The sequence below is a fragment of the Temnothorax americanus genome, unplaced genomic scaffold, assembly GCF_048541705.1.
Source record: "Temnothorax americanus isolate GAGA-0224 unplaced genomic scaffold, ASM4854170v1 Scaffold19, whole genome shotgun sequence".
NCBI classification, from domain to species: Eukaryota; Metazoa; Arthropoda; class Insecta; order Hymenoptera; family Formicidae; genus Temnothorax; species Temnothorax americanus.
In genome coordinates, this window is record NW_027509329.1 from 321,160 (window position 1) to 335,431 (window position 14,272).

At 33.4% G+C, this 14,272-nt stretch overlaps 1 protein-coding gene across 1 annotated transcript; it reads left to right on the forward strand.

Moving 5' to 3' along the window:
• Nucleotides 1-10,231: 10,231 nt before the first annotated feature.
• Nucleotides 10,232-13,992, forward strand: LOC143896608 (L-lactate dehydrogenase). The gene is made up of 5 exons (XM_077404560.1): nt 10,232-10,513; nt 11,607-11,735; nt 11,939-12,404; nt 12,656-12,897; nt 13,328-13,992. Exons 2-5 carry the CDS (start codon nt 11,610-11,612, stop codon nt 13,490-13,492), a joined length of 999 nt encoding a protein of 332 aa, XP_077260686.1. The 5' UTR covers nt 10,232-10,513; nt 11,607-11,609; the 3' UTR covers nt 13,493-13,992.
• The last annotated feature ends 280 nt before the right edge of the window (nt 13,993-14,272 follow it).

Here is a 14,272-nt window from a genome sequence, read left to right on the forward strand (position 1 = left end):
TAATGATTTCATAACAAAAGGCCTTATCTTTTATCGTTCGACTATCCAACCGAGTTGAAAAGAGAAATCTGCGTTTGTTTTATAGGACGGTTTGGTTTTATTGCGCGATCAGATGAACAGGGAGTACTATAAATTGTAGGGCGTACTCCGAGGATTTCGGTCCCAATTTGCAAAGATTAATGCAGACTACGCGTAATTAATTGCTTCGTGTATGGAGCAGTTAACCGCCCTGCTAAAGGCGTTCGGGATGATGAAACGATTGCTATTATAAATATAAAGAGAGGCGGTTTCGCGCGGCTCTAGTGGTCAACGATACCCACCAATTTGTTACAAAATTCACGTATGCTGATATCACGCTTTTTGTCTCTGCCATCCTCTACATTAGTTAAGACCGTTAAGACGCTCGTTTACTGCCCAGTGTTACTGTTGCTCGAATATCAGTAACTGTGTTACACAAAGCGTTCTCAATATACAGGATCTCTAAGGCCCATATTTGTAGTTTCTTTTCTACTGAAAATCTTTATTTATATTTTTTTTCGCATATATTGATTTGTTACCGGATATTTTATTTTTTATAATTATCTTTTTATGCTCTAAATCATATATTTCAAAAAACTTATTTAACACATGAACCGTTACATCATTTATGAATGACAATCAATTTCATGAAAAAATCCCAACAACTCAAATACATTTTCTTTTGTAATTTCTTTTCTGTAAAATATCACTAAACAACGAAACTTCTTTCTGACGAAAATTGGGCGTCATCATATTTAAATAACTCTCGGAAACAAGAAATACATATATTAATGACGTGTATAACATGACAGTCAATATACATGAAAAAAATATTTTAATTTTTGTGAATTGCTGACAACTTTATTTTTTAAATATTCGTTTCTCTAAACCATAGTGTATCTCATTTATAATACGTCCGAATATTTAATAAAAATTTAGTTTGAGATATATTTAATGAGATATCTTTTATTGTTGTAATTTGCGCGTACGAGATATTTTTACTATTAAATTTAGTAATCTAAACTAAAATTTAATAAATTTTAGTGAAATACATATACAACGAGACTATTACATATTTATCTTAATATCCATAATTTCGTTATTTCGTAAAATATTGATGTACTCTTGTATTATATATAGTAATATTGATCATATTCTTAAATTAAAGACTATAACTTTTTACAGCTCCGTAGAAATTGGTTAATTATATGTCTCTTTTATGATGGCTGGCCTTGAGCGCGGTTGGCAATAAAAATATTGATGAATTGTGTTAAACTGTTTACGTAATCATCAAGGCATAATTATAAATAGCTGATACATAAGGGGCACTAATTGTAAGTAGAATGTGTGTACTAATTTTCGTGAATTCATTGAACGTTAAGGATTCCTACGAATTCATTCCTAAAAACAACGCATCAATTTTGTTCCTGCACAGTAAAAAATTTAATGCCAATGAAAGTCCACTCTAAATTTTGTGTTAAAATAACTCATTCATCGTGTTACTTGTTGACATTTAGAAATGTTATATTGACATTTTTTACAATGTATGTTTACCATAATGTAAAAATAACTTGTAAAAAATGTTGATATAACATTTCTAAATGTCAACAAGTAACACAATGAATAAGTTATATTAACACAAAATTTAGAGTGGACTTTCATTAACATTTGGTACACAAAATTTTTTACTGTGTGATTTGACTAAAATTTCCGCGTTCCAAAAATGAGAAACTTCACGATATTTATGACTCTGTTATTAATCATTGCGGTATTATTGTCAACAATTTGTCACGAAATCAAAAAAAATTCTTCCACAACCAAGCCTCACAAGCTTGGTAAGTACACATACATGGATCTTCCTGCTAGCATCTCACACCTACCGAAAGAATGGTTCAAATGGTACAGAAGATAAGACCTCGGAAAATACCCGCCGAAATATATATAATTATGAGTAAGAATAAAAAAATATTAAGATATTAAAACTGATTTTTAATTATTTTTGTCTTTCAAATAAAAAAAATTTCTAGAAAAGATAAAATGGATTGCTATTTGTATAACGATTAAGGTAATTTTATTTTATTTTATTAATAGAAATGTATAACAAAAAATATTATAGGATATATAGAGATTAATATGTAGAAAATTTATTTCATAATGTTGTTGTAACTATTCAATTATAACGTATACTTTGATTTTTGTTAATGCACTAACATTGGATTGATATGAGTAATTAATAAACTTAATGAGCATTTAATTGTTCTACTAAAAAGGATGAAGATAATTAGATGCAGGATATTATATAATGCCTAAATCAATTAGATATTTAATTCTATATTGAAAAACTAAATACGTCGCACACAATACAGATATAGAAATTGTAGTTTATTTTTAAACTTCGACCGAGGAAGGTAATAATATATACTATCAAGATTAATTTTTATGTTGTAAAAAAAGAGATCGTTTTTCTATACTTCCTTAAATCTTGCAATTAATTTTCATTTCTAGGAAGCAACGCGATAATATCCATAATGAATATTTATGGTATAATCTTCAAGGACAGCTTCTTCCTTTCCTTAATCATGCACCATTCTATCTACGTATTTCAAAATTTTAAACACGTCAGCGAGTTGTTTGAAGTAGTAGTGAAAAGGTAGTTTACGTAATCGACAGAGATGATTATAAATAGCGGGTATACTCGGAGAAATTTGGCAGAACATAAGAATCGGTGAATTGTTGAGACTTCAACGCCAGTAGTACCCGCGATTTCTAACTACGGGGATAACGAATCAAATTTCCTGCTAGTCTTGTAGGTGTGACTAATATTTACTGGAATTTAAATATTAGAAATGGCATATTTCATAAGAATGTTCGTATTACTCGTATTGATAACGATCAGTTTGACGCTAACGAGTTGCCAAGGAAATGAGTATTTGCCACCAACATCGACCAAGCAACAAGACAGAACTTCTGTTCCCGCTCGTGCATATTTCATAAATGTACCAGATAGACAGAAGCAAGAATGTCCGCAGAATCATCGACCGGATAAACATGGATTATGTCGACCGGTGGTATGAGCATTCATAAAGGTAACATTTTTATTACTTTCATATTTAATGACTAAAGACGAAAAGAATAAAAAATGATTATAAGATGATAAAACTATTTTGAGATCTCTCTCTCTCTCTCATTGTCTCTTAACAAAACAAAATTTAAAAAAAATAGAATTTTATTTATCAAAAAATTAATATTAAAATGAGATAAATAAACAGAAAATGTTAGGAAACATTACATTAATTTGTTAAATACTGATATAAATGTTGAGTAAAATTATATACTTTGTTGTTTCTTGACATTAAATGATCATTTTTTAGAAAATTTATAAATTAATTTTTATATATTCTTTTTCAGTTTGAGAACTTATTTGCGCGATTCCTTTAGCATATCATATATACATATACAGTAGACATCATTTAGCATTCATAATAGAATCTAAAATTTATTATTTATTATATTTGTCAATCATATTAGAAGAATTATATAGTAGTATACTAATTTATTATAAATTTAATCTTGTTTTATAGTCTAGATTTATTATAAATTTATTCTTGTTTTGTATTCTTAAGTCAACTTTAAGATATAAGAAGATTTATTTTATTCTATTTTTACTTTGAAGCTTGGATGATACACAAGAAATGGTTCTTAACATGACAACCGAAGACCAGTACTTTACGACTCTACGATTTATTGTCTGTACTAAAAAATATAATGATAAGCGGTAATCGTTGAATATTTTAGACATTATACATATATAACATGGATGAGGAGTTTATTACTGTCTAGTCTTCATAAGTGTTGGGGAAACTTTGTTGAGACAGAAATATTTTATATCTTATCTAAAATGTATGCATATCGTTTTTTATAATATGTATATTATATTTGTAATTAAATGATAGTATACTGATAATCGAATTTTCAGAACTTTTGTAAACATACTGAGAGAATTCGCAGGAGTAATAGCAAAGAAATGTTCTTGATTTTTAATCGCATACAGATTTACGCATTACAGATTTTATCCTAATTTACTTTACTTTTTTATCGCATAAATCGAGAAAACTGCAATTTAAAATATAAAATAGTGATAAATCCTTAGAGATTTCAAGCATTTTATATTAAATATTATCTTTTCATAATTTATTTTTAATGTTATTCTTATAGTTTTAAGTCGGACAACTTTAATATTTGTAAGTAATATATATTTTGTGTGCAAAATATGACACTGCAGGTGCGTTGGATCCGACGTAATTCTTGGGATCTACGATAATTACAGTTATAATTGGCTTACAAGTTAATAGCTATCCTACTCGAGTATTACGGAAAAAAAGAAGTACGAGTTATATATATTGTACGTATATAAAATTTTTTACCCGCATGCCTAGTATTGATCATGGCCATCAAATAGCGAAATTTATTTCATTATAATAACAATATTGCACTTCAAATGTAAATATGAAATAAGAATTTATATTGTTAAATTTGCGTTAAATGTGGAACGAGTATACGGGCCTTGGTCCTCGCGTAACAAAATTCACGAGCCCGCATCGCCACACTTGCAAAGAAATGAAAGGTACTCGTACACCAGTACGAAAACGCATCTGCACGATCTGCTATTGAAAATTCATATCTCGAATGGTTTATACGAATGAAAAGTGGGAGGATCCGGCGGACATTGCTCAACGGGCACAGGAGACGCGGCGGTAGGTACTACTAATTACTTATACTTTTTATTCCATGCGAATATAAAGGCTGTCGAAGCCAGTCTCAGAGCGAGGAGGTCGCCGATGGAAAAAAGGAAGGCGTGCAAAGAGAGAAGGCGAAGTAAAAAAAGAGACACTGCCGCGCGAGAAAGATCGGTGGAGGGAATATGTAAAAGGGGCAGGGTAGGGAGTAGTTGGAGAGTGCGTTACTCAAAGCTTTGAAGTCATCTATACGCCATCAGCGAGCCACACGTATGTATGTGGGGGCCCCAAACCGCGCGTACACGCTCGTAAAATCGCCATGGCGCAGAAGGCAGGTCGGACTCCTGATTGAGTTACGATTTAATTAGTCCGCGCGGCCAATCAGTAATTAAGATATCCGCTAATCAACGGGCGCGGCCCTTCTTCGATCTCTCTTTTTTTTCTCCACGAATTCGCCGCTGGAGAACTTTTGCCATGCTCTTCTCTCTCTCTCTCTCTCTCCCCCCCCCCTTTCTTCAAAATACTGTCAAAATACCCATATGTATTTCGTATTATTCCTAATCTGTTCCATTTCTTTTCCATTAGTTACGATTTATTATCAAGCTTGAAATTATCGTATATCGGAATAACGTGTCTTGATTATTTAATTAAATGAAATATTTATTAAATTATTTCAATTAGATATTTTTATATCGTTTGACAGAAGCTTCGCATTACATCTCATTCATACCTAACTTCTTGTTTAGTACTTTACGTTTTTTTTTTAGAATCGTGTCTATATGCTTGGTGTTATCTTTTTCAATGAGAAAAATACTGAATGTTCCCGGCATCTGCCGGAAAAAGACAGAACACACGATCGAAGACATGCCTGATAAACGAGCACATTTGTTCAGCCACCTTTTTTACAAACCTGTTTAACATGCCTGGTCCAGTCCAAATAGAGGATTGCACAAATTTTATGTATGCTAATAATTTTTTTCACCTTGAGATGATGCGCACATGTATATGTTTATTGTTTATATAACAATTTTGTTACGATTTTTAACGATAAATGCTTTCTCCGAATATGCACGAGATTAAATTCCATATCAGCCGGTTGTGTGATTTTGATTGCAATTAATAGCCGCCGGCTGCGTTACGGTCGGTTAATTGTCGGGGAAAGATTAATGGCGCGAAATCACGCCACTAGCAGTAGATTGTTCAACACCGATTTTTGTATCAGTGCACATCTTCATAAATTTTTGTATCGTATAACTTCTTGCAAGGTACCGCAATTAGATATTTTAATTAAATGTTTACAAGTGCTAGGATTAAAATTTTACATAATGTCGAAATTAACGCAAACATTAACTCGAATAAAGCTTATATATTTAGAGAATAAAATTGTATTTTATAATCTAGATATAATGAGTAGTTTCTAATAAAACTGCGCGCGTATTACAATGCAGCACCGTGATTAACGAAGCGGAAATAAATACCGTAACGTTGCTCTACTTCCAAAACAAGCGTCAATATGAATCGTATTGTTTTCAGATATTGCGACAGCATTTTCTGCATTATAACATTGCTAGACAAAGAAATTTTTCTTAACAAGCTTCACTCTAGTTCCGGTTACGCGGATCATGATATCAAGGATATAGTAAGAGTAGGGATAATAATCTTAGCACGTATACGTATCGCGAAGCGACTATTATAAATTTCATTGCCGCGAAACAAGTCTGCATCGACATTGGGGGCCTGATTTATAACAGAATTCTGGGTTACCGATGAGAATGGATAGATTCTACTTTACCGTCGTCCGTGAGGCAGCCGGTGAGCCTCATCAGGAAGATCCGGCGAGACCCGGACACGCGGAGAGATCCGGCTTGATCCGCGGCAGATTCCAGATTGCTTTGGCGATTATGCGATTATGCCCCGATTCGAGATTTACGGGCGAGCGAAGCCGTCCGGGACGTATCGACGTTTATTTATAGTTACAGGGAATCACTTATTGCAACCGCTCGCTCGAGATCTCTCCTCTCTTTCTCTTTCTACCCTTTCTTCCCTGGCCCTCCTCTTCATCGGCCGCACGCGTGAGTGCACTTTTAACGCACTCGTCGAAGACGACCACCCGCGGTATGGGAATGCAGCTGCGGACAATCACCAGATACAGTTTGGCATCGTTGACAGAATTGTAGCTTCACAGAGACTCTTTTAAGTATATTTATTAAAAACTTTAATTGTTATAAAATTTAGATAAAAATATTTAAAATTTTATCTTGATTATAGTTTTTTCAAAATTAAATCTAGCATTCTTTCTCAATGCATTGCATTTCTCGACACGTCTATATATCTCAATAGTAATATTTCTTTATTTTTTGAATATCACATAAAAAATAATAAATTTAGCTGAAGAGCAGATATAGATTTGCTTATACTTTATACTTCCTGCTATCAAGCTTTCAACTGCATGATGCAAGGTAAATAATGATCGCGCCAAAAATTACTGACAACATCCAACTGACATTTCCAAAAATATCAGACTTCTCGCAATATTACGTTATGATTGCAGCCACTGTCGCAACGTGTTGCGCGCTTGTTAATTTGCCCCGAAACGTAAGCGAGCGGGATGATTTGCACGAAGTATTCGGACAGTTTAACGAATTCTTTTCAACGTAAGACACGATAGTTAACATACGCTCGTGTCCGCGAGCGGTTCCTCGCGAGGGCGAGCGCGTTTTCTTACGAGCTATAATTTACAATCACGTCGCGGGAAAAGAACCGAAATATTAGTGAGTCTGACGTGCAAACGTAGCCGAATGCTTGGTACATACATACTATATGGCGGTCGCTAACGAATGCACATGTATTATCCCGCGGTAATTACCATATCAAGGTCTCGTTGCTGATCCCTAACACCGTCCTAATTGCCACGCTCGACAATTTATTAAATTGCTCTATTATGAGGCCTGTCCTTCCAACTTTTTCTCCTTTTTCCATCTCACTCGAGGCTTTAAGGATCCACACCCGCTTCCCTCGAACGCGATTTCGTCGGCTGCGGGGCAAATCGCACCGGGCACTTTGTGCACATTGTTTATGGAAATCGCAGCGGGACGTTGCAATGCGCCTCATTCCGCATATTTTAAAGGATGATTACTATGCGGATGATTGCGCCGTTTTACATGTAGCACTCGTCGGTTGAGTGGTCACATTTTGGTGAACGCGATGCGCTCCGATGTTGTGCAGATTAACGTTGCATCAAGCGGCATGGAATGAGGGCACGTGTGTGCACATGAAAATGCCGCGCTAAACGATAATAGTTACGAAATACGGGCATTGATCTTCACGAAATTTCATTTTCGACGAAGATCTTATCAGCGTGTGATAATACATACGTATGTGTGATCGTGCAAATTATAACGAAATATATTTTATACTCCACAATTTTTAGCTTCTATATTTTATCTTAAAGGATGTTTAATCTGCACATGAATATAATTATTAAAATATTTTTTAAAAAGATAAATTGTCATATTATTGTCATATTATTATCACGAAGTGACATCAACAATACATCAGTTTTATCAGCACGCTTACTTAGACGTGCGTAAACTACAACTGAACGGATCAACTAAAGAATGCTATTGCTGCTGATTCATCATACGCGTAAATGGCAAATGTCCGCGCGTTCATTAAAATGATGCAAGAGCCGTAATGTTGCAGTGACAATGCCGTTAACGCCATCCAGTGTTAAAATCCGAGTGTCTGGAGTCTTACGGCTTCTTTTTCTTTAACGGAGACAGGGCCTTGGGATAGTAGCGACGACGAACAGTTTGTTTCGCAGAAGCGGTAAACATAATGTGTACGCGCAGGTAAGGCAAAAGGACCGCAGCATTGTCGCGGTTGCCTCTGGTAGGTACATATGTACATTTATACGGTTATGCTAATACCGCGACGTTGACTCTTTGGGCTGTCGGGTTTGTAATTGTGTGTGCCATCTTCATATTAGTGCCGCAGTCATATCGTTCAACGACATTGTCTCGAGCGTACACCCGGCTGTTTCAACCTTCTCAGCCGCTGTGTGGAGGAATGAAACGTGCAATTCAAGTTTTTGTTTATTCAGTAAATGAACGTAGTTTGTAGTAGGAAAAGCCTTGACAACGTAGTTTCTAAAGAAATAATATCAAATGCTGTTTCCTTTAATAAAACTATAGGAAAATATTATCATTGTACTGTGAAACTATTTCAAAACGTTATTTAAATTGTTACAACGCTGTTCTTTTTAGTCTTTACTTACAAATTTTCATATCTAAGATAATTTCCCGAATAGTTAAAGCTCACTTATAAGATAATGCGTTATGTGATTGACGGTAAGTTTGGTATCACGTGATACAATACTGTACTGCACTGTACTTTGTGTAATGAAACTGGATGAAGGAGTGCCTTTACTCACTCTGCTAAGTATAGCTATAGCCGGTTCAAGGTGGGGAGCAGATATATATAAATGTAAATAGAAGTGTATGTATAAGATAGAGATAATGTATAGAATATAAGAAGAAAAAAGAGTGCAATATATTCAAGTTACATGTGTGTGAATAAAGTATATAAACTCCGAAATAGATCGATGACCAGTCTCACGACAGTGTTACAACCGTACGAAGAAAGTTGCGTCAGAGCACATGCAACTGGTGTCAGTCTGATTCATCTTCATTCACAGTGCCCACGAATTATCGCGTTTGTTCAATTATATGGAATATATATCAAAGATATAATCTACCTCCAACTGTAATCTTATTTTATCTATCCCAAATGCCGTTAATATAATCTCCTTTTATTAATCATCTTCACAGATATCGATAACGTTGTGTATATATTGCTGCAAATATGTTACTTTTCGATAATATTGCATTTTGGATCAATTTCTTTTCAGTTCAAACAGAATAAAATATTATCGTTTCTTTTAATATTTAATTTTGAACATTTTGGAAAAACAAAGTTTTATGGTAAATATCTGTTAAAGCTCATTTATATACATTCTCATTATTTGCAATCCTGAAATTAAATTGCAATTCTTTTTAATTTTTAAAGATAAATAATATTTTTATCAAGCAGGGAATTGTTCTTTTTTATTAAATTGTTAAAAAAATATGTGTATTAAAATGTTAAAGAAGTTAGCTTTCTTATGCGTATTTTATATCTTCAAGAACGTCGTGACAAATTTAACTTTGCCGATAGCCATAAAAAATGCCGTGCTACAAAATGCGGGAGTCACGACTTGAGTATTGTGCTTCCAGAAATACTTTTTCCCCACTCTCGACGTCTCCCAGTACCTTATGGTTGGCGAATAGCGAAAAGATGCGAGAGAAGAAAGTCTCTTCGAGCTGGATCGATGGTGAATATCGCCGTCACGTGCGTGAGTTGCGTCATGTTACGCGTGCGCAATGTCACGTTTGCCTTTTCGAAGCGGTTCATAGTATTTAGTATGACATTCAGAATCAGAATGCACGTGATACTTCAAGTCATTTAAACTTTCGTAAATTGTCATTTTTCGAGATTTCGAGATTTCTAGATCTGTACTGTAGATAATCGTAAAAATTTCATATATTTCGTCATTGCCCTGTCGCTCGTAGAAGCTATATAAGGTGGGGGCAAGGTCACCTTGTCGAATCACCATCCCTGAACTGTCAGTCCAGTAAAATAGCGGTGTGCCAGCTGCAACGGGTTCAGTCTGTGTTCGACAGTGACGAAGAGATAGTGTTGCAGGGAGAATACTTTTTGAGGTCAGTAAGGACTCTCTTCAATCGTATCACTTAAAATTCCTTTTAATCGACCAGTCTCACAGTGTGTAATGAAAAAAGTGATAATGTTTAAATAAGAATATATTTGAAATTAATTTCATAATTGGTTTCATTATTTGTAACATTTAAACGATTTTAAGATTGATTAATGAAAAACGTGTAATAAATTTATTAAGCTTAATTATTTAGAATTGCTAGTTTATTCATGTTTAGAAATATTTTTAACGTGACAGTCAAAGTTCCGTGCTGTTGGTTGATTAGCTGCTATCGACCGGTGCTCGTTATCTGCGATAAAACGTGCGTCAATAAAGCATGTGCATGTTACACTACGTACCGTTACCGGTGTATTGCAATTTATCGTTTTCTGACTTCCTGTATACAAAGTATAAGTTAATAATGCTGAAAACTGTATGAGTCTTTCGTCTTGATTATATCTCTCCGGTAAAGCGTTATTAGCGAAGTATGATTAATGGTCTGACCGCGATTTCCGCGAACCGATGCGTAATTTCAACTCTCCACGTGTTTTTCCGCTTCAAAGTTCACGCACGTTTGCACCTGGCTGAAAGAGAAATGCCGGTATATCTCCATCGATTACATACCTATACTGCCATCTGGCAACTGTATTCGCACTATCCGTTGCATTCGTTGCAAATGCAACAAGTACCTAGGAACTGCACGATACATTTTACAACCGCGCCACTCGAAATGGCATTTGCCGACGCGACACAATTCCTTCTAAAAAAAGACATGTTAACGAGGTTCATGAACTCATATGTTAATGATCGCGGTCGAAGAAAGACAATTGGTAGTGACGGACAGAAAAGTCAGGAATTATAACATAGATGTTCTTAGCGATACATGATCTGATTTTTAATCTTTGATATAGTGACTTTTCACCGATCTGATTTTCATTTAAAATTTCTTTTTTTTGTACTATTCGTAATTAATAATAATAAATAAAAAAGACATATAAGAAGTAACGTAAACGGTTATATACATGTTAAATTATAGATTAAGATTTTATGAAGGTATTGATGTTAATGCATTATTAAATTAATCTGATAAATATTTACAGAAAATGGCAACATTAAAGGATCAACTTTTAACTACTGTGACAGAACCGGTGTCAACCGGTAGAAATAAAATCACAGTGGTCGGTGTCGGTCAAGTTGGAATGGCCTGTGCTTTTAGTATTTTGACGAACGTAAGTTCGAACGTTAATCTTATTATAACTACATTATTAAAACTCACTTATATAAAATATAGTTTTACATAAGTTATTTTTTATTATTGAAAATTGTTATTTTTTCACAAATAATAGCATAAAATATATCTTAAATAATCATACTATGTTATATTTATTTATATCGTAATGACACATATACATCATTTGGTAAATTATTGCAGCATGTTTCGAGCGACGTGGTATTGATCGATGTGATGGCGGACAAATTAAAAGGAGAAATGTTAGACCTACAGCATGGCAGTGCGTTCATGAAGAACGCAAAAGTGAGCGCCAGCACTGATTACGCCGTGACTGCGAATTCGAGTCTTTGCATCGTGACAGCGGGTGCTCGTCAGCGCGAAGGCGAAACCAGACTGGATCTGGTTCAACGTAACACCGACATCTTCAAAGGCATTATACCTCAGTTAGTCAAATATAGCCCGAACACGATTCTCCTTATCGTTTCCAATCCGGTGGACATTTTGACATATGTGGCGTGGAAACTCTCCGGCTTGCCAAAGAACAGAGTTATTGGCAGCGGTACGAATTTGGATTCTGCCCGCTTCCGCTTTCTGCTATCGCAAAAACTTAATGTCGCACCTACGTCTTGCCACGGCTGGATTATCGGAGAACACGGTGATACCAGTGGTATGTAAAATGCTTTTTTAAAATAATAAAATTTTCGTAATAGATGAATAAAATAAAGTGAAAATATGATTAGTAATTATATCTTCGATAGGGCTAAATAAAAAGAAAAATTTAATTTTTCTTTTCTCAACCAAAAATTTAATGATATTATTATAAACAAACAAATGCATGTATGTATACATTAACAAATTATAGTAAAAAGATTTTAGCGCATTGTAATTATGCGAGATATTTGTTTCTACATTTATCAGTGCCTGTATGGTCTGGAGTTAATGTTGCCGGAGTACGTATGCGTGACTTGAACGAGCATGTGGGTACTGACAAGGATGAAGAACATTGGGATGATTTGCATAAGCAGGTGATACAAAGTGCATATGAAGTGATCAAATTGAAAGGCTACACCTCGTGGGCCATAGGTCTCAGTGTGTCGCAACTTGCATCAGCTATACTAAGAAATTCCAATCAAGTGCACGCTGTGTCCACATTGGTTACTGTGAGTCGACAATATGGATTTCTGCTAGATTAACTTACAGTATTTTACATATTCTACAATAAACATAATTTTAATCTCATTATTTATATTTCCATGCTTTGTTAATCATAATTATATGATTAAAGGATTATCAAACATTTCATATTTTGCTTTTTTACAAACTTATTAATTTTTATATTATTATTTAATATCATTTTTAATTATTGTTTTTTAAATAATTTTTAAAACTCTACAATAAACGAAAATATATTATTTTTATATATTAAATATATTCATATTAAAACTTTATTATATATATGTAAATATTAATGTATTATGTTAATTTATATTTTAATTTTTTTTATTAAAATATATTGATACTAATTATTTTTAACACACGAAAAGTTTAGTTATCTGAAAATAACATTCAGTTATTTTCTTTACTCTTTAGGGTAACCATGGAATTAATGAAGAAGTGTTCTTATCCTTACCTTGCACACTGGGTGAAGATGGCGTTACACACATCGTTCAGCAGAAGTTAACAGGCGACGAGCGTGCATCATTGCATAAATCCTCAGCGTTGATGCACAAAGTGCAAGAAGGCCTGAAATTTTAAAAAATATATTAACTTAATTTTATTTATTATTTTATTATATGTTATTGCAAGCTTTTGATGCTGTTCCATATGCAACTTATATGCATTTGAACGTATTAGATAAACGCAGTATTATATACAAGTATTATAAATTAATGAAATAATTGTATAAATGTTTGCTATTATATAATCGACATGTATACGTTTGCCTATATATGTATATGTGTGAAAAAGCTAGGAATATAAAGTGTTTCTGGTGCTATATTTATCTTTTATTATTATTTTTTTTTATTTTGATCTGTGACAGAAGTACTCTCACTATCATCTATTTCATTACTTTTCTTACGATGTTGCAACTATTTATGTCATTATACATTTTATAAATTGGACGATTTAATCATCTCTAGCAATTTTATATCAAATATGCCAAATGTACTGCCGATAAAGCACGCAAGCAATTTATATCCATTTCTAAAATATACAAGAAGATAAATATGATAAATAAAAAAATATATAATTTATATCGATCACTCTTCCTTGCATATTTTATTTAAACAATGCTCCTTACTCTGTGATAAAATCTCATATATATATAATTCTATTAAAATGTTTACATATGTATATTTATATATGTATGTAAAAATATATAATTTTCCCAATTTTAATATTATTAATCTAAGTTGTGATTAATATATTACATAAAGCATTTTTAGTATATAAATAATAAAAAATAATAACAGAAATATACGATCGCTATGATATACATACAATTAAATTAGAATAAAACGCCACTTACGGTCC